The 21,870-nt window shown below is 41.9% G+C and overlaps 1 protein-coding gene across 2 annotated transcripts in view; it reads left to right on the top strand.

Annotated features, from left to right (window-relative positions):
- Positions 1-21,091, top strand: part of gpr146 (G protein-coupled receptor 146) — a 43,708-nt gene extending 22,617 nt beyond the window's left edge. For both annotated transcript variants that reach the window (XM_061905321.1, XM_061905320.1), the window contains one exon: positions 12,517-21,091. In XM_061905321.1, the coding sequence (XP_061761305.1) occupies positions 12,552-13,553 (1,002 nt within the window). In that variant the 5' untranslated portion in view covers positions 12,517-12,551 and the 3' untranslated portion in view covers positions 13,554-21,091. The remainder of the gene's footprint in view (positions 1-12,516) is intronic.
- The last annotated feature ends 779 nt before the right edge of the window (positions 21,092-21,870 follow it).

A 21,870-nucleotide genomic window follows, 5' to 3' on the forward strand; every position in this document is an offset into this window, starting at 1 on the left:
GTTTACCATTGTACTCTTGTGGTTACGAAATCACACTTATTAAAACCTAAATGTCGATTTCAATGATGATTAATTGTACTGCCCAATGAATGTTTTTTTTCTACATTTAAAACGTTTCCTTGTGGTCTACATAACATGTGATGGTGTTTTTTTGTACACATTTTGGCATAAATTGTTTTACAGACCGTCTTCAAGCCACTTACTGACCATCTCTTCTGTATTTGTTTTGCGGTCTTTTTTAAGTGTCTCCACTTCCACTGCGTCTTCTCCCGCCCAGCTATGTTGTAGTTTTTAGCGCTCCCATATCAATCTTTCGAGTTAGATCTAGACGCTACATGTGTATGTACGAGTCAGTCTGCCCCACAACATGAAGATAGAGGATAAAGAAGGAGCTTATTGACTACAGCGTCGGACAACAATGGCGGACTAGCACAAAACTCTTTAAATCTTTACCATATTTGAAGATATCTGCTGACGTCTCACGTGGAGAAAAGTGTCATAAATTGGGCAAATTCCAAATGGCTCATTTGGAGGAAGTATAAAGGAAAGCAAGATTTGTCATGATCCGTGGTCCAGATCATGTTTTTGTTATTTTCTGTTAGTCTTGGACTCCCTTAGTTCTTGTTGTTGTGCACCTTTGGGTTTGTTCAGTTACCTTGGCTACTTATTATTTTCTCCTGCCTCTGATTGGTGTTCGAGACGCTCACCTGTTCCCCGAGCTCTAATCAGAGCCATTATTTAAGCCTGCCTTTGCCGGTCAGTCGGCCTGGCTTCTTTGTTTGCTTATGCTACAGTTACGTGAGTATTCCTTGTCCTTTTGCCTATGCTAAGCTATAGCGTTTGCTTCGAGTGCGATCGGCACATTTTTTCCTCTGGCTTGTTTTCAGTTTTTGGTACTTGTTTGACTTCTACAAACAAATCACGTTCCTACCTGCACGTCTCGTCCGGAGTGGTCCGTCTGCATCCCGGGGGAACAAACCTCGCACGTAACAAGATCGTTTTATAAATCTCTCCGCCATATCTCCAAGGTTTGATTTCAGTATTTTGGGACTCATGGAGATGCCAAATACATAAAACAGGTAGCAATATGTAATAAAAAAAAGTTGGTTTTGCATAATAGGGACCTTTTAAGAGGACCATTAGCACGGTAATCGCTATATGAGCTTTTTAAGCAGGGAAAGTCCTGGTAAATGATTCACCTGGTGGTGTTTGCACGAGGACGCACTACTGCTCCTGAAAACAGACTTTTGTAAAGAGTAACTGGAGACTTTCTCTTCCTGCTGACCCTATTTCCAGTCCAAACTCTTTTTGAGCTCCTGCCTCATTATAGCCAGCTGGAGTAGTACGGAGACGGACTGACGTCCCCCCCCCACCCTCTCCCTTCCCCACCTTTAAAGTCAAAACAGCCCCCTATGTAGTGACTCTTACATAAGTGGAAGCAAGAATGCTTCCCCTTTACTGGCAGTGCAAGTCATCTTGATGAAAACACAACTGCCTTCCTGGATATTGTCAATCTCTGCAGAAAATCTGTAGCCATTAGCGCATGTTTTGTTTCAGTTGCTTATCAGGAGAAAGACTTTTTTTGAATGCAAACTGCTGGATAATATAAGTATAATTTGGCGTTTTCTTGAAGTTGCAGGCCCTGTCAGACTGTCGTTTTCCTTGACCTTGCCTTGAACTCTCGCCGCTTCTTAGCGCGCCTCCACCACAAGCCTGCTTCAGATTTCACTCTATATAAATCTCGTCATCGCCGTGTGTCCAACCCCCCCGAAGTCACCAGGGGTTTAAAAGCTGAGGACACATTGCTACGTTTTCAACATATCTTACACTCAATTAAATCAGGTCCAGGGTTTAAATGAACATTATTCCTGGTCTTCTTATGGGTGCATCACAGACTTTTAGCATGCTTCAAGGAAGACTGCAGTTTTTATTTCCCTTTTCTGTGCACTTTAGATTAAGGCTGGGCGATATGGCCTTTTGTTGATATCCGATATTTTTTAAGCCATGTCACGATACACGTTATATACAGTGGGGCCAAAAAGTATTTAGTCAGCCACCGATTGTGCAAGTTCTCCCTCTTAAAATGAAGACAGAGGTCTGTAATTTTCATCATAGGTACACTTCAACTGTGAGAGACAAGATGTGAAAAAAAATTCCAGGAATTCACATTGTAGGAATTTTTAAAAAAATTTTTGGAAATTATGGTCGAAAATAAGTTTTTGGTCACTTCAAACAAGGAAGATCTCTGGCTCTCACAGACCTGTAACTTCTTCTTTAAGAAGCTCTTCTGTCCTCCACTTGTTACCTGTATTAATGGCACTTGTTTGAACTCGTTATCTGTACAAAAGACACCTGTCCACAGCCTCAAACACTCAGACTCCAAACTCCACTATGGCCAAGACCAAAGAGCTGTCGAAGAACACCAGGAAAAGAATTGTAGACCTGCACCAGACTGGGAAGAGTGAATCTGCAATAGGCAAGCAGCTTGGTGTGAAAAAATCAACTGTGGGAGCAATTACCAGAAAATGGAAGACTTACAAGACCACTGATAATCTCCCTCGATCTAGGCTCCACGCAAGATCTCATCCCGTGGGGTCAAAATGATCATGAGAACGGTGAGCAAAAATCCCAGAACCACACGGGGGGACCTGGTGAATGACCTGCAGAGAGCTGGGACCAAAGTAACAAAGGTTACCATCAGTAACACACTAAGCTGACAGGCAATCAAATCCTGCAGTGCCAGACGTGTTCCCTTCTTAAGCCAGTGCATGTCCAGGCCCGTCTGTATTTTGCCAGAGAGCACATGGGAGAATGTCATGTGGTCAGATGAAACCAAAATAGAACTTTTTGGTATAAACTCAACTCATCGTGTTTGGCGGAAGAATAATACTGAGTTGCATCCCATAATCACCATACCTACTGTGAAGCATGGGGGTGGAAACATCATGCTTTGGGGCTGTTAAGGGGACAGGACGATTGATCCGTGTTAAGGAAAGAATGAATGGGGACACGTATCGTGAGATTTTGAGCCAAAACTTCCTTTCATCAAAGAGAGCTTTGAATGGTTGACCAAATACTTATTTTTCACCATAATTTACAAATAAATTCTTTAATATTCCTACAATGTGAAATCCTGGATTTTTTTTTCACATTCTGTCTCTCACAGTTGAAGTGTACCTATGATGAAAATTACAGACCTCTGTCATCATTTTAAGTGGGAGAACTTGCACAATCGGTGGCTGACTAAATACTTTTTTGCCCCACTGTATGTCAGCATATGGCCCAACTTTTAACTCTTTTTTTCAAATGCTTCTTGCAAACGCTTATTGACAGTAAGTCATTAATTTAACTTTGTCATTTTGTCTTAGTAAGTCAATATTTAGTAAGTCAAAATAATACCATACTTAGTATCTCAGGTAACTAGGACTGCTTTGGGTTTTGTTTTTACTTTACGGAAAAAATATCGTGCTATATATCGTTTATTGCCATTCAGCTTATGGAGCGGAAAACACAACCAAAAATTGTAGGCTTCTTCACGCAACGAAGCCAGCCTACTTCACTGTAGTCTGTAGTCTATTGCCACTTGCCACCCAGCCCCTTCCCCGTCCGTCCGCCTGTCCCGGGCGACGCCCCCTTCCACGTGGAGTGACACCACCTTAACTAACAAATATCCCGGGGAAAATGCTGCACTTATTTATGATGAAAAATTATATACAGGTGCTGGTCATATTATTAGAATATCATGAAAAAGTTGATTTATTTCATTAATTCCATTTAGAAAGTCAAACTTGTAGAATGTATACATTCATTCCAAACAGACTGATACATTTCAAGTGTTTTTTTTGCCAAAAAGGAGATGATTATAGCTGACAATCAATGAAAACCCTAAATTCAACATCTTAGAAAATTAGAATATGGTGAAAAGGTCAGATATTGAAGACACCTGGTGCCACACTCTAATTAGCGAACTAACTCAAAACACCTGGAAAAGCCTTTAAATGGTCTCTTGTTTTGATTCTGTATGACACACAATCACAGGGAAGACTGCTGACTTGACAACTGTCTAAAAGATGACCATTGATACTTTAAAGAAGGAGGGCAAAACACAAAAGGTCATTGCCAAAGAGGTTGGATGTTCCCAGAGCTCTGTGTCCAAGCACATTAATAGAGAGGCAAAGGGAAGACAAAGATGTGGTAGAAAAAAGTGTACAAGCAAGAGGGATAACCGCGCCCTGGAGAGGATTGTCAAACAAAAGCGATTCAAAAATATGGGGGAGATCCACAAAGAGTGGACTGCAGCTGGAGTCAGTGCTTCAAGAACCACCACGCACCGACGTATGCAAGATATGGGCTTCAGCTGTCGCATTCCTTGTGTAAAGCCACTCTTGAATAAGAGACAACGTCAAAAGCGTCTCGCCTGGGCTTAAGACAAAAAAGGACTGGACTGCTGCTGAGTGGTCCAAAGTTATGTTTTCAGATGAAAGTACATTTTGTATCTCCTTTGGAAATCAAGGTCCCAGAGTCTGGAGGAAGACAGGAGAGGCACATAATCCACGTTGCCTGAAGTCCAGTGTCAAATTTCCACAATCGGTAATGGTCTGGGGTGCCATGTCATCTGCTGGTGTTGGTCCACTGTGTTTCCTGAGGTCTAGGGTCAATGCAGCAGTCTACCAGGAAGTTTTAGAACACTTTATGCTGCCTGCCGTGGAGCAATTTTATGGAGGTGAAGATTTCATTTTCCAACATGACTTGGCACCTGCACACAGTGCCAAATCTACCAGTACCTGGTTTAAGGACCATGGTATCCCTGTTCTTGATTGGCCTGCAAGCTCACCTGACCTTAACCCCATAAAAAACCTATGGGGTATTGTGAAGCGGAAGATGCGAGAGGCCAGACCCAACAATGCTGAAGAGCTGAAGGCCACTATTAAAGCAACCTGGGCTCTCATAACACCTGAGGAGTGCAACAGACTGGTGGACTCCATGCCACGCCGTATTGCTGCAGCAATTCAGGCAAAAGGAGCTGCAACTAAGTATGGATTGCCGTACATGCTGAAACTTTCCATGTTCATACTTTTCAGTTGGCCCACATTTCTAAATATTTTTTGGTACTAGTCGTAACTAATATTCTAATTTTCCGAGATACTGAATTTGGGATTTTCAGTAATTGTCGGTACTAATCATCAAAATTTAAATAAAAAAACATTTCAAATATATCACTATGTGTGTAATGAATTGATATATGTAAGTTTCACGTTCTGAATATAATTACTGAAATAAATCAACTTTTTCATGATATTCTAATAATATGAACATCACCTGTATATCTGTGATTAATTAGGAGTTAACTATGAACAAAATGCCATTAATCATGATTAAATATTTTAATTGTTTGACAGCCCTATTTAGAACCAAAGTAGTGTGTCTATGGTGCAGTGCTGATGGATATGAATCCCAGTCTGGCTGGGTTCAATAGACTGTGAGGGCAACACTACATAAAAACGTGACCTATAGAAGTGCACCAAACTGTTCGGTTGCTGGCGGTGGCTTAAATGTCATTGTCAGGCCATGTGGAAAGCAGCGAGCCACCATGTGACCCTGACATACTGCCAGCCAGAACAGAAGCTTGCAGAGGCGTCAAGACAATTGAGTTTTGTGTGCCGCCACCAGAACAAGGCCTTCATTCGTGGCAGTTAGCAGGTTTTTTTTGTTTTTTTCTTAGGCTTTAGCACATTGCGAGCTGTTCATATTCAGCCAGTCGGATGCAGTGAAGTAAAATTAACTGTGTTACTCCGGGTATAACAGCAAGTTGTGTGTGTACGTGTGTGTTTGGCTGCTCTGACTAGCAAGTGTGTGTGTATCGTGCTTTAATATTTAATGCACTTTGCCAACAACAACACGTCTTTTTCAAGGCTAAAAGTGATGCATGATGCTGTAATGTACCTCCTGGGACATTTGAGCTTGATCATAAAAGACGTGCTTGTGTGTTTTGCGATGAATCAATATTTCAGTTAGTTAAGGGAGTAGGTCCATACGAATGCATAGGAGGTTTTTTTTTTTTTTTTTTTATGGAGCTTTTGGAAAACTGGTTCAAGTGCAAAGTTAAAAAAATGTTGACTTGCATGTTTGTGTGTTTGGACATTGAGCAGGTAAAACGGAGCTTTTTGATTAGTGTTTTTAAACATAGTTTAATAAAAGGAACATGAATTATTGACTTAAAAGTAAAATTTTGTGCAGCGGCAGACACACATGATTTTTAAAAAAGTCTTGTTTTTTTTTTCCTTGCTAGTGTGGGCTTTAGATATACCGTATTTTTCGGAGTATAAGTCGCTCCGGAGTATAAGTCGCACCTGCCGAAAATGCATAATAAAGAAGAAAAAAACATATATAAGTCGCATTTTTGGGGGAAATTTATTTGATAAAACCCAACACCAAGAATAGACGTTTGAAAGGCAATTTAAAATATATAAAGAATAGTGAACAACAGGCTGAATAAGTGTACGTTATATGAGGCATAAATAACCAACTGAGAAAGTGCCTGGTATGTTAACCTAACATATTATGGTAAGAGTCATTCAAATAACTATAACATATAGAACATGCTATACGTTTACCAGACAATCTGTCACTCCTAATTGCTAAATCTGATTAAATCTTATACGTCTAGTCCAGGGGTGTCAAACTCAAATACAGAGTGGGCCAAAATTTTAAACGGAACAAAGCCGCGGGCTAAGGTTGAACAAATTAACCTTTTAATAGGGACCCAAACAAGTTTTGCATTAAATATTGAACAAGCAAGGCTTATATAACTTTAGTGACATGCAAAATCCAGTTTCAAATAATAATAATAATAACAATTTAAAAAAATATCAATGGCATATCAAATAACATTTTTATACAAATGTTATGCCTTTTTTTCTATTTGCAATCTTCTGAGGTAAGTATCAATTTTTTTCCACAGGCTAATAATACATTTGAAAATAAAATAACAATAATGAATGAACCAAACAATCAAGCCTTGAAGTAGAAAGAGAAAATGCATGAATAAAACGTTGACTATTGGTCAGTTTGGTGGAAGTTTCCCGGAAGAGTTAGTGCTGCAAGGGGTTCTGAGTATTTGTTCTGTTGTGTTACGGTGCGGATGTTCACCCGAAATGTGTTTGTTATTCTTGTTTGGGGTGGGTTCACAGTGTGGCGCATATTTGTAACAGTGAAGTGAAGTGAAGTGAATTATATTTATATAGCGCTTTTCTCTAGTGACTCAAAGCACTTTTACATAGTGGTCCTCTGTTGTCCTCTTTGTTTTTTATACACTTTTATTTTTATTTTACTGTTTTAATTGATTTTACCCTTTAAAATAGTTTTTAATCATATTTGTTTTTATATTGTTTTTATTGGTTTTATTTTTATTCATTTTTTGTTTTATTCAGTCATTGTTGGAGCATAATATTGTTTTTAACATGGCTGTGCAGCACTTTGGAAACGTTATTGTTGTTTAAATGTGCTATATAAATAGTGGATTGGATTGGATTGGATTGAAACCCAATATCTAAGTTACATTTAAACCAGTGTGGGTGGCACTGGGAGCATGTGGGTAAAGTGTCTTGCCCAAGGACACAATGGCAGTGACTAGGATGGCGGAAGCGGGGATCGAACCTGGAACCCTCAAGTTGCTGGCACGGCCGCTCTACCGACCGAGCTATACCGCCCCAGTACAGTGCTAAAGTTGTTTATACGGCCACCCTCAGTGTGACCTGTATGGCTGTTGACCAAGTATGCCTTGCATTCACTTGTGCGCGTGTGCGTGTGTGTGTGTGTGTGCGTGTGTGTGTGTGTGTGTGTGTGTGTGTGTGTGTGTGTGTGTGTGTGTGTGTGTGTGTGTGTGTGTGTGTGTGTGTGTAAAAGCCACAAATATTATGTGACACGCTGTTAGTATGGAAGAAAAGCGGACGTGACGACAGGTTGTAGAGAACGCTAAAGGCAGTGCCTTAAATGCACGCCCCCAATATAGGTGGACATCGGTAGAAATTCGGGAGAATGGTTGCCCCGGGAGATTTTCGGGAGGGCCACTGAACTTCGGGAGTCTACCGGGAAAATTAGGAGGGTTGGCAAGTATGAATGCAGTGTTACAGCGGCACCGACGTTGTATAACACCGGCGGGCCAGCTCTAATGCTAAATTGATATTGCCTCAAGGGCCAAATTAAATTACACGGCAGGCCAGATTTGGCCCGCGGGCCAGAGTTTGACACCCATGGTCTAGTCTCTTACGTGAATGAGCTAAATAATATCATTTGATATTTTACGGTAATGTGTTAATAAAAAAACTGCGACTTATAGTCCGAAAAATAGGGTAATATATATCACTATATATGGGCAGCACGGTGAAAGAGGGGTTAGTGCATCTGCCTCACAATACAAAGGTCCGAGTAGTCCTAAGTTCGATCCCGGGCTCGGGATCTTTCTGTGTGGAGTTTGCATGTTCTCCCCGTGACTGCGTGGGTTCCCTTCAAGTACTCTGGCTTCCTCTCACCGCCAAAAACATGCACCTGGGGATAGGTTGATTGGCAACACTAAAATTGGCCAGACGATGGACTCCTTGTTGTTTTTCTTGGGAATTCATTCTTCTTCCTTCATTTGTTACCAGATTCGCACCTTCTTTCTCTTGTATCACCATTCGCACCGCCGCGCTAGCACCACAGCTAACGTTACCCTTGTCGCTACCTGTCTGCTCCGCGAGAGCGTATGACGTTGCACACACGACAGTATGCGACGTATGTAAGAAGGTACGCTTGTTTTATGTCTGTGAGAAGGAGAAACAAGAAAGAGTGAGAAGAGCTACTAATAGCAACTGTGTGAGAACGTATACTCGAATATCACAATCATTTGCCTGTGTATCGGCTGGGGACATCTCTGCGCTGCTGATCCGCCTCCGCTTGGGATGGTTTCCTGCTGGCTCCGCTGTGAACGGGACTCTCGCTGCTGTGTTGGATCCGCTTTGGGCTGGACTCTCGCGACTGTGTTGGATCCGCTTTGGGCTGGACTCTCGCGACTGTGTTGGATCCAATATGGATTGAACTTTCACAGTATCATGTTAGACCCGCTCGACATCCATTGCTTTCCTCCTCTCCAAGGTTCTCATAGTCATCATTGTCACCGACGTCCCACTGGGTCATTATTGTCACCGATGTCCCACTGGGTGTGAGTTTTCCTTGCCCTTATGTGGGCCTACCGAGGATGTCGTGGTGGTTTGTGCAGCCCTTTGAGACACTAGTGATTTAGGGCTATATAAGTAAACATTGATTGATTGATTGATTGATTGATTCAATCAATCAATCAATCAATCAATCAATCAACATTGATTGATTGATTGATTCAATCAATCAATCAATCAATCAATCAATGTTTACTTATATAGCCCTAAATCACTAGTGTCTCAAAGGGCTGCACAAACCACCACGACATCCTCGGTAGGCCCACATAAGGGCAAGGAAAACTCACACCCAGTGGGACATCGGTGACAATGATGACTATGAGAACCTTAGAGAGGAGGAAAGCAATGGATGTCGAGCCGATCTAACAGGATACTGTGAAAGTTCAATCCACAATGGATACAACACAGTCGCGAGAGTCCAGTCCAAAGAAGATCCAAGACACAGCAGCGAGAGTCCCGTTCACAGCGGAGCCAGCAGGAAACCATCCCAAGCGTAGGCGGACCAGCAGCGCAGAGATGTCCCCAGCCGATACACAGGCGAGCAGTACATGGCCACCGGATCGGACCGGACCCCCTCCACACGGGAGAGTGGGACATAGAAGAAAAAGAAAAGAAACGGCAGATCAACTGGTCTAAAAAGGGAGTCTATTTAAAGGCTAGAGTATACAAATGAGTTTTAAGGTGAGACTTAAATGCTTCTACTGAGGTGGCATCGCGAACTGTTACCGGGAGGGTATTCCAGAGTACTGGAGCCCGAACGGAAAATGCTCTATAGCCCGCAGACTTTTTTTGGGCTTTGGGAATCACTAATAAGCCGGAGTCCTTTGAACGCAGATTTCTTGCCGGGACATATGGTACAATACAATCGGCAAGATAAGATGGAGCTAGACCGTGTAGTATTTTATACGTAAGTAGTAAAACCTTAAAGTCACATCTTAAGTGCACAGGAAGCCAGTGCAGGTGAGCCAGTACAGGCGTAATGTAATCAAACTTTCTTGTTCTTGTCAAAAGTCTAGCAGCCGCATTTTGTACCAACTGTAATCTTTTAATGCTAGACATGGGGAGACCCGAAAATAATACGTTACAGTAGTCGAGGCGAGACGTAACAAACGCATGGATAATGATCTCAGCGTCTTTAGTGGACAGAATGGAGCGAATTTTAGCGATGTTACGGAGATGAAAGAAGGCCGTTTTAGTAACGCTTTTAATGTGTGCCTCAAAGGAGAGAGTTGGGTCAAAGATAACACCCAGATTCTTTACCGTGTCGCCTTGTTTAATTGTTTGGTTGTCAAATGTTCGAGTTGTATTATTAAATAGAGTTCGGTGTCTAGCAGGACCGATAATCAGCATTTCCGTTTTTTTGGCGTTGAGTTGCAAAAAGTTAGCGGACATCCATTGTTTAATTTCATTAAGACACGCCTCCAGCTGACTACAATCCGGCGTGTTGGTCAGCTTTAGGGGCATGTAGAGTTGGGTGTCATCAGCATAACAGTGAAAGCTAATACCGTATTTGCGTATGATGTCACCTAGCGGCAGCATGTAGATGCTGAAGAGTGCAGGGCCAAGGACCGAACCCTGGGGAACTCCACACGTTACCTTAACGTAGTCCGAGGTCACATTGTTATGGGAGACACACTGCATCCTATCAGTAAGATAAGAGTTAAACCCATGCTAGATTGATTTTCTGTATCACACAGAGACAAACCTGCGATATATTGAGTATATTCGATATATTTACCAGCCTTACTGGGAATCATTTCCCAACAAGAACCGGTTCTCGATTGCCATCCCTCCTGGAGTGGGGAAATATGTGTGTGTACATTCTTGAATCTAGCCCTTAGTATCGACCCAAGGGAAGTACACAACAGTTGTTCTGTATGACTCAGTGGCGATGGCTGCAAAAAGGCCGGGCAAAATCTAAATGCAGGTAATGCCGTTCCGTGTAAATTTTGAGGCGTATTTGTCAGATTTCAATGGTGGTAAAATTCCAGAGTATAAAAACCCCAGGGCTGTTCAGCCTGAGAAGTTCCACTTGACTGCCAGTTAACAACTTCTGTGTTTTGTTTTGTTTTTAAAGGGGAACATTATCACAATTTCAAAAGGGTTAAAAACAATAAAAATCAGTTCCCAGTGGGTTGTTTTATTTTTCGAAGTTTTTTTTAAAACTTTTACACCTCCCGGAATATCCCTAAAAAAGCTTTAAAGTTCTTGATTTTCGCTATTTGCGATGCGACTGTCCATTTCCCTGTGACGTCATACAGGGCTGCCAATACAAACAACATGGCGGTTACCACAGCAAGATATAGCGACATTAGCTCGGATTCAGACTCGGATTTCAGCGGCTTAAGCGATTCAACAGATTACGCATGTATTGAAACAGATGGTCGGAGTATGGAGGCAGATAGCGAAAACCAAATTGAAGAAGAAATTGAAGCTATTGAGCGAATAGCTATTGACGCTATTCGGCCATAGGATGGGTGTACCTAATGAAGTGGCCCATAGCATGGCTGCCTTATTAGCATCGCCGGTAAAATGTGCGGACCAAACGATCAGGACTTTCGCATCTTGTGACACCGGAGCAACTTAAATCCGTCGATTGGTAAGTGTTTGTTTCGCATTAAATGTTGGTATCTAGTTTAAAATATACATACAGCTAGCATAAATAGCATGTTAGCATCGATTAGCGTAGCATATTAGCATCGATTAGGTGGCAGTCATGCCGTGACCAAATATGTCTGATTAGCACATAAGTCAACAACATCAACAAAACTCACCTTTGTGATTTCGTTGACTTAATCGTTGCAAATGCACCTGCAGGTTATCCATACATCTCTGTGCCATGTCTGTCTTAGCATCGCCGGTCAAATGTGAAGACACTTTGGTACATTCAATGGGGGTCTGGCGGCAGATTTCTTGCCGGTGGTGCAAGTTGAATCCCTCCCTGTTAGTGTTGTTACACCCTCCGACAACACACCGACGAGGCATGATGTGTCCAAGGTTCCAAAAAAAAGTCGAAAAAGCGGAAAATAACAGAGCTGAGACCCGCGGTGTTTGTAATGTGAAAATGAAAATGGCGGATGTATTACCTCGGCGACGTCACGTTCTGATGTCATCGCTAAAAGACCGATAAACAGAAAGGCGTTTAATTTGCCAAAATCCACCCATTTAGAGTTCGGAAATCGGTTAAAAAAATACATGGTCTTTTTTCTGGAACATCAAGGTATATATTGACGCTTGCATAGGTTTGGTGATAATGTTCCCCTTTAACAAGCTTTTTAACAACGTCTTCTTTCCCTGCCTGCAGTCCAACGGTGGCGAGCACCCGTCCCGGCCCCAGCGATGTGGATCTGCATGGTTTACAATGAGACGGAAAGCAGCGTGGACTTCCGCCTCTGCCAGGACTTCGGCCTGATCCTGTCCGTGCTGTCTCTGGTCTACCTCCTGGTGTGCTTCCCGGTGGGCGTGTGCTACAACGTGCTGCTGGTTGCCGTCAACCTGTCCAACAAGGTGTCCATGACCATGCCGGACGTCTACTTCGTCAACATGGCCATCGCCGGCCTGGTGCTCAACGTGGTGGCGCCCGTGGAGCTGCTGAGCTCCACCTTCACCCGCTGGCACGCGTGGGAGTACACCAACGAGGTTTACATCACGCTGCTCATCCTCTTCAACATCTCCTCGCTGGTCATCATGTACTCCACCACCTTGCTCAGCCTGGACTACTACATCGAGCGCGCCCTGCCGCGCACGTACATGTCCAGCGTGTACAACACCAAGCACGTTTGCGGCTTCATCTGGGGCGGCGCCGTGCTCACCAGCTTCTCCTCGCTGCTCTTCTACGTGTGCAACCACATCTCCACCAAGATGGTGGAGTGCTCCAAGATGCAGAACAAGGAGGCGGCCGACGCCATCATGATGTTCATAGGCTACGTGGTGCCGGCCGTGGCGGTGCTCTACGCCTTCGTGCTCATCCTGCGCATCCGGAAGGAGTCGACGCCTCTGGACCAGGACTCGGCCCGCTTGGACCCGTCCATCCACAGACTGCTGCTGGCCTCGGTGTGCGTGCAGTTCTTACTGTGGAGTCCCTACTACGTGACGCTGCTGGTGCACACGGTGGCCGGCGCCCCCGGCTACGTCAGCAGCTCGCATTACTTCCCCACCTACTACTTCCTGAGGTGCATGTCCAAGCTGATGGCGTTCTCCAGCAGCTTCGCCATGCCACTCATGTACCGCCAGATGAACAAGAACTTCTCCAACAAGCTACAGCGGCTCCTCATGAGGCTCCGCTGCCGGGACCAGTCCTGCCCCCACGAACGCTCCACAGTGCAGCGAGTGGTCACGTGAAGCCCCTGCTTTTTTTTTTTTTTTTTCTTCCGGCACTTATCCCCCCCTTGTCCTCGCCCCCTCTACCACCCTCCAGAGCCAGTATCTTGCTTCCGCCGCGCCCTCGCCGCTCTGGACTGCGTTAAAGCGCGACATAGCAAACTGTGGAATTTCCTGTCACCTTCCGGAGCGAGATCCGACGGATCAGTTCTGCAGAGCGAGAAGGAAAACCACTAAGTGCTGACATTCTTTGCGTGTGTGACCAAGAGAAGCGCTCCACTCACTTGGCTTCTTGTTGTCGTGTGCGGTGACTTAGCACCTACTCTAGCTCGTAGCTCTTGACCATTGCAGTGGCCTGAATCCTGGCAATGTGACGAACGCAATGGCTGAATTTTGCCGTACATTCATTAAGCTACTCTTATGTAAACAACAGCTTCCCAAATGTTTAGCGAGAGAACGCATCGGAATATTAGACGCTGCACCATCAACAGAACGTTGAACAGACTATGAAATGAAGTCAAACGTTAGCTACATTCACAAAGCACTTTGTGTACCAGATAAGGTTCTCAGCCTTTAAGTACGTCACACTTGAAGGCATCTTCTTGAAAGCTCCACTTGCAGAACCTGTACCCTTCTGCCATAACTCAGCCGTTACGTTGAAGTAGATGAATCCACCCTCAGGGTACAATGGAACCTATTTAGTCTAACACAACAACACATGAATGAATGTCCCATCACAGAATCAACATAAATCCACAGGAACCTTTAATAAGTTAACTACATTAGGTAAAACTAAAATAAAGTAAGACGACGCCAAATGGAAATGTATGACAGGAATCGCATAGAATTCCACCATAAAGTTTAGATCAGGGGTAGGGAACCTATGGCTCCGGAGCCGGATGTGGCTCTTTTGATGACTGCATCTGGCTCTCAGATCTTAACTGACATTGCTTAACATGATAAGTAATTAATAATTTGTTAAAAATAACCATGTATCAACCAGACTACAAAGCCATCAGCAAAAACATGCAGCACCAGAAGTTGGTGGTTAGCTTCAGAATAACCATGTTATTAAAATTAATAACATACTTATTATACTCTAAAAGTGTTGGTCTTACTTAAAAATGCAGGCATTTAGTTGTATTCAGTATTAAACAATATTATATGGCTCTCACGGAAATATATTTTTATATTCATGGCTCTCTAAGCCAAAAACATTCCCGACCCCTGGCCTAGATTATTGTCACAGAACATTTATCCCCTTCCAAACCCCAAAAAATTAGACGTCGTCTCTGATTTTGGAGCATTTACGTACAATATAAGTGACCGATGTTCCACATGGATTGTTCCAACTCCGACAAAGTTCAATCCAATCAATCCAATCCACTTTATTTGTATAGCACATTTAAAAACACAGAAATGTTTCCAAAGTGCTGCACAACAATATTAAAAACAATATTCAAATATTATTCTTAGCTCCACTAATGACTGAATAAAAAACAAACAAAAAAAATAAATTTAAAAATAAACATGATTAAAAACTATTTTAAAGGATATAACCAATTAAAACAATAAATAGAAATCAAAATTTTAAATACACAGAGGACCACACAACTCACGTAGTGTTAAAATCCAAAGAATAAAAGTGGGTCTTAAGACGAGACTTAAAACACTCCACTGTGGGACAATTTCGAACATGGCAGGCACAAAGTGTTCCAGAGCTTAGGGCCGACCTCAGAGAAGGCCCTGTCTCTCCTGGTTTTAAGTCTCGTCTTGGGCGCCGCGAGCTGAAGATCTGGATGTCGATTCCCTCGCCATTGTCCACTACTCCGTTACACAAAATGCTAAATTAGCAAGTTCGCAAGAGTAGCGGTCGCAATCAAACCACTCTTGAGGTACGGCACTGGACTACAATAATCCTCTGGTTGACTTTCAGGTTTAAAACTGTCGCCATCTTAAAAGCAATGTTCAAGTTTATCAGAGTGCATTTAATAATTCCTGATTTTAACAAAAAAAACACGATTTAGCAAGACTAAAATAAGGTAAAACTACTCCTTGTGCCCCCCCAAAAAATATATTCCCATTTGAATCACAATTCTTATTTATCCCGATTCTAAACTGATTCATAATTTTCAAAAATCGTTCTGAAAAAATGTATTTATTTATTGTTTTACTTTTTATTAAATATTTTTATAAGGATCAGTTTTGAATAACAAGTCTTTAAACCATTCCTTGCAACCAGAAGGAGCTTTTATAACCTGTAACCTGTTTCGAAAAAAGCTACATTGAATTTTATACCAAATAATTGCTCGGATCAACGTGACGTCACGTCCGGCTCACGTTCGGCTCATTAAATATGCGTGGTGGTCAAGCCAGCGTCTGTTCTCAATGAGTCCTAGCACTACGAAGAAAAATGCCCTATGCTTGCGATATTTTCAGCTGACCGTTCAAATCGCGAAGAGGATGAACGTTTTTTTTTCGGAAACTCTGAAGAAGCAAGATTTTAGTTTCACGCACTTCAGTCTGAGGGAGCAGAGTCGAAAAATGCACGAGTTTGCAGTAATCACTTGGGCACTACATGATTCGATTTGATTCTTGGGGGGGTAACGATTCACTGTAGGGCTGGGCCGTATGGCCTTTTCTTAATATCCCGATATTTTTAGGCCATGTCACGATACACCATATATATCTCCATATTTTACCTTAGCCTTGAATGAACACTTGATGCATATAATCACAGCAGTATGATGATTCTATGTGTCTACATTAAATATTCGTCTTCATGCTGCATTAATACATGCTCATTTTAAACTTTCATGCAGACAGGGAAATCACAACTAAGTCAATTGACCAAAACTGTATTTATTAAACAGTTATTAAGCAGTGTCATGTCATTTCAAAACAAGTGCAAGATCGTCAGAGACATTTTAAAAACAAGCTATTAGTGCACTTTTGTGCATGATGTCACTAAGTGACATTACAAAACAACACTAAATTAAAGTGCACTTTTTGTACAGAACGCCACTACAATAGTTAAAACAAAGTGCACTTTTGTGCATGATGTCACACAAGATAATCGATCACACAAGATCGATTCTGAATTGCGTCGTCACCCCAGGAATCGTAACCGGGTCCAATCGTTAGGTTCCCAAAGATTCTCATCCCTAACGGACACAAAATGAGGATCGGAATGTGACATGTTTTTACCTAGTGATATTTTTAGTTACTGCAGGAATGAATCAACACTTTGAAAGTACTTCTGTATTTTAAAACCTGAACACCTGATTTGAACACCCACGCGCTGACGACGGCCCCAGACAAAACCGTTTACCTCATTACCCGGGAAATCATTAAATCCAAATCCCAAGAATTTTGGCTGGAGTCTCACCTCTTCAGATTAGTACAGCTATAATTTTCTTTGCCACTGAGGCTGCCCTGAAGGGGAGGCGTTCAGGAACGCTAGGAACATTCACACTTTGTCATTACTGAGGTTTGAATCTTCCCTGCAAACTTAGCAGACTTGAGCACTTGGAGTTTTGTATTCACCTTTTTATGGATTGGAATTAGAGATGTCCGATAATATCGGGCTGCCGATATTATTGGCCGATAAATGCTTTAAAATGTAATGATTGGGGGCTTCACGGTGGCAGAGGGGTTAGTGTGTCTGCCTCACAATACGAAGGTCCTGCAGTCCTGGGTTCAAATCCAGGCTCGGGATCTTTCTGTGTGGAGTTTGCATGTTCTCCCCGTGAATGCGTGGGTTCCCTCCGGGTACTCCGGCTTCCTCCCACTTCCAAAGACATGCACCTGGGGATAGGTTGATTGGCAACACTAAATTGGCCCTAGTGTGTGAATGTTGTCTGTCTATCTGTGTTGGCCCTGCGATGAGGTGGCGACTTGTCTAGGGTGTACCCAGCCTTCCGCCCGATTGTAGCTGAGATAGGCGCCAGCGCCCCCCGCGTCCCCGGAAGGGAATAAGCGGTAGAAAATGGATGGATGTAATGATTGGTTTCAAAAAATAAAATTAATGTCTTTTTAAAACGCCGCTGTACGGATTGGTACACGGACGTAGGGAGAAGTAAAGAGCGCCGATAAACCTTAAAGCCACAGCCCAGTCACATAATACCTATGGTTTTCACACACTCAAGTGAATGCAAGGCATACTTGGTCAACAGCCATACAGGTCACACTGAGGGTGGCCGTTTAAACAACTTTAACACTGTTACAAATACGCGCCACACTGTGAACCCACACCAAACAAGAATGACAAACACATTTCGGGAGAACATCCGCACCGTAACACAACATAAACACAGCAGAACAAATACCCAGCACTAACCCTCAGGGGACGCAACAATATACAGACCTAGTCCCTCCCAACCCTACCCACCTCAACCTCCAAATTCCAAGCTGCTTTTTTGAGGCATGTTAAAAAAAATATCACACTTTGTGACTTCAATAATAAATATGGCAGTGCCATGTTGGCATTGTTTCCCCCATAACTTGAGTTGATTTATTTTGGAAAACCTTGTTACATTGTTTAATGCATCCAGCGGGGCATCACAACAAAATTAGGCAAAATAATGTGTTCATTCCACCACTGTGTCGGTTGATATCGGAATTGGTAATTAAGAGTTGGAGAATATCGTGATATCGGCAAAAAAAAAAAAACCCATTATCGGACATCTCTAATTGGAATGTATATGTATATTGTATTCCCTCAAGTAGTGGCCAAGTCAGAAATGTTATTATACCGGTTTAGCTTGGTTGGTAGAGTTGCCGTGCCAGCAACTTGAGGGTTGCAGGTTCGATTCCCGCTTCTGCCAACCTAGTCACTGCCGTTGTGTCCTTGGGCAAGACACTTTACCCACCTGCTCCCAGTGCCACCCACACTGGTTTGAATGTAACTTAGATATTGGGTTTCACTATGTAAAGCGCTTTGAGTCACTAGAGAAAAAGCGCTATATAAATATAATTCACTTCACTTCACTTATAGCATTCTTTAGGACAGGGGTAGGGAATTTATGGCTCTGGAGCCAGATGTGTTTCTTTTGATGACTCCATCTGGCTCTCAGGTAAATCTTTGCTGACATTGTTTAACACGATAAGTAATGAATAATTCCACCGGTAATATAAAACAATCTCACGCATTATTAATACATCCATTTGTTTCTACCGCAGCTGTTCAATTGATTAGCTTCAGAATAACAATGTTATTAAAAAGAACAAGAGACTTATTATACTCTAAAAATGTTAGTCTTACTTAAAAATGCACGCATTTAGTTGTGTTCGGTATTGAAAAATATTATATGGCTCTAACAGAAATATATTTTAAAATGGGGGTCACCAACCTTTTTGAAACCAAGAGCTACTTCTTGGGTACTGATTAATGCGAAGGGCTACCAGTTTGATACACACTTAAATAAATTGCCAGAAATAGCCAATTTGCTCAATTTACCTTTATTAAATAAATCTATATATATTAAAAAAAATGTCAGTCATTCCGTCGTACATTTTTTTCCCTTTTACGGAAGGTTTTTTGTAGAGAATAAATGATGAAAAAAAACACTTAATTGAATGGTTTAAAATTGGAGAAAACACGAAAAAAATTAAAATTAAATTTTGAAACATAGTTTATCTTCAATTTCGACTCTTTAAAATTCAAAATTCAACCGAAAAAAAGAAGACAAAAACTACCTAGTTCGAATCTTAAAAAAAATAATTTATGGAACATCATTATTAATTTTTCCTGATTAAGATTAATTTTAGAATTTTGATGACATGTTTTGAATAGGTTAAAATCCAATCTGACCTTTGTTAGACTATATAAAAAATTTTACCTAGCTATAGTTCTAACAAAGACAAATCATTATTTCTTCTAGATTTTCCAGAACAAATATTTTAAAAGAAATTCAAAAGACTTTGGAATTAGATTTAAATTTGATTCTACAGATTTTCTAGATTTGTCGGAATAATTTTTAAAATTTTAATCATAATAAGTTTGAAGAAATATTTTTTCTTTGAAAAAACAAGCTAAAATGAAGAATTCAATTAAAATGTATTTATTATTCTTTACAATAAAAAATAAATGTACTTGAACATTGCTTTAAATTGTCAGGAAAGAAGAGGAAATCATTTAAATGGACAAAAGGTATATGTGTTTAAAAATCCTAAAATCATTTTTAAAGTTGTATTTTTTCTCTAAAATTGCGTCTGCCTCACAATACGAAGCTCCTGCAGTCCCGACTTGTCCAGGGTGTACCCCGCCTTCCGCCCGATTGTAGCTGAGATAGGCGCCAGCGCCCCCCGCGACCCCAAAAGGGAATAAGCGGTAGAAAATGGATGGATGGATGTCTTTCTGAAAGTTATAAGAAGCAAAGTAAAAAAATGTATGAATTTATTTTATACAAGTGAAGACCAAGTATTTCAAAGATTTTCTTGGATTTTCAAATTCTATTTGAGTTTTGTCTCAGAATTAAAAATGTCGAGCAAAGCGAGACCAGCTTCCTAGTAAATAAATACAATTTTAAAAATAGAGGCAGCTCACTGGTAAGTGCTGCTATGTGGGGCGGTATAGCTCAGTTGGTAGAGTGGCCGTGCCAGCAACTTGAGGGTTGCAGGTTCGATTCCCGCTTCCGCCATCCTAGTCACTGCCGTTGTGTCCTTGGGCAAGACACTTTACCCACCTGCTCCCAGTGCCACCCACACTGGTTTAAATGTAACTTAGATATTGGGTTTCACTATGTAAAGCGCTTTGAGTCACTAGAGAAAAGCGCTATATAAATATAATTCACTTCACTATTCGAGCTATTTCTAGAACAAGCCAGCGGGCGACTCATCTGGTCCTTACAGGCTACCGCGGGCACCATGTTGGTGACCCCTGTTTTAAAAGCTCTCTGTTAAAAAGGTTCCCGACCCCTGCTTTAGCAACAGAGGCCACTAATTGACTTAATACAGTACTTTTTTTTTTTAATTTAATTTTAAAGTACCCACACGATGCTGCTGCCCCTTGTCACCTGTGTGCAATTGTGCACCTAAAAAAAAAAAGTCCCCGTGTTGGCTCCTCTTAAACTATATCACAATCAGTCATTTGACTTTTAGAAGATACTTTGTTTAAAACGCCTCGGACATATCATAACATTTGTTATTTCCACTCCCCCCCTCCCACCATGAAACGGTCAACACGCCATGTTGTTGCAGTGCCATCTGTTGGGAGAAACATCCACCATTGTTTAGCAGCAGGGTTCATTTTTATATACGCTCTAACACCCTCCATTTTTTTTTTTTTTAATCTCCGCTATTTCAACAGCAAAACCTCATAGGGTGCAAAAAACACAAAAACGATTGTGACGCTTTCCGTGTATACGAGTGTACTTTATGATGCGAAATGAATGTGTATATATTGTGAGAGATTTTACAGTACAGATGAATCGAGTGCTCTGTTGAACACATTAGTTATTTTTGGGGTTGGAGGAGGTATGTAAGAGATTTATCTAGATTCTTTAAGTAATCTACTGTCATTTTGAGTCAAAGACTGAATAAACCATGAACTAACAATGCCCTTTTTCCCTTGTTTATTTAGATGCCCCTAAAGAGTGTCCCATACAAGGGCTGCATGCAAACCCAAGAACCACAAAGGTACTCATGTCCACCATGTTTGTTGTTATGTTTTGCACTGCAGCGCGCTTTGCATATTTGTGGTGTAAATCATGGCCGGCCAAAACGCCGAGGTCAAGCAAGCGTCTTCTTTGTCTGACCTGGATGGAGCTGTTGCCTGGCAACCAGACAGGAGCAGACACATCCAGGAGCTTGTTGTCAGACCACAAGCTAATCCGGAAAACCCGCGTCGATACATCAAGCGCGGCGGATTTTGATCGTAAACCGATCAGCGCGTTTTTTTTTTTAAAAGCTGCGGTGACGTAATCGACGGTTGGAGTTTGCAATTGTGTGGAGTTTCCATGCTTGCCAACATGGAGACCTCCCAATTCGGGAGATTGGGGGAGGTGGGTCAGGGTGGGCGGGGCTAAGGGGGGAGGAGTATATTTATTGCTAGAATTCACTGAAATTCAAGTATTTCTTATACATACAGTATATATATATATATATATATATATATATATATACATGTAGGTGTGGGAAAAAATCACAAGACTACTTCATCTCTACAGAACTGTTTCATGAGGGGTTCCCTCAATCATCTCCTGATGATTGAGGGATGATTGAGGGAACCCCTCATGAAACAGTTCTGTAGAGATGAAGTAGTCTTGTGATTTTTCCCACACATACATATTGCGCTCTACCACGGTATCGAGCACTATTCTCTGGATAATCCAATCAA

The sequence above is a fragment of the Nerophis ophidion genome, linkage group LG07, assembly GCF_033978795.1.
Source record: "Nerophis ophidion isolate RoL-2023_Sa linkage group LG07, RoL_Noph_v1.0, whole genome shotgun sequence".
NCBI classification, from domain to species: Eukaryota; Metazoa; Chordata; class Actinopteri; order Syngnathiformes; family Syngnathidae; genus Nerophis; species Nerophis ophidion.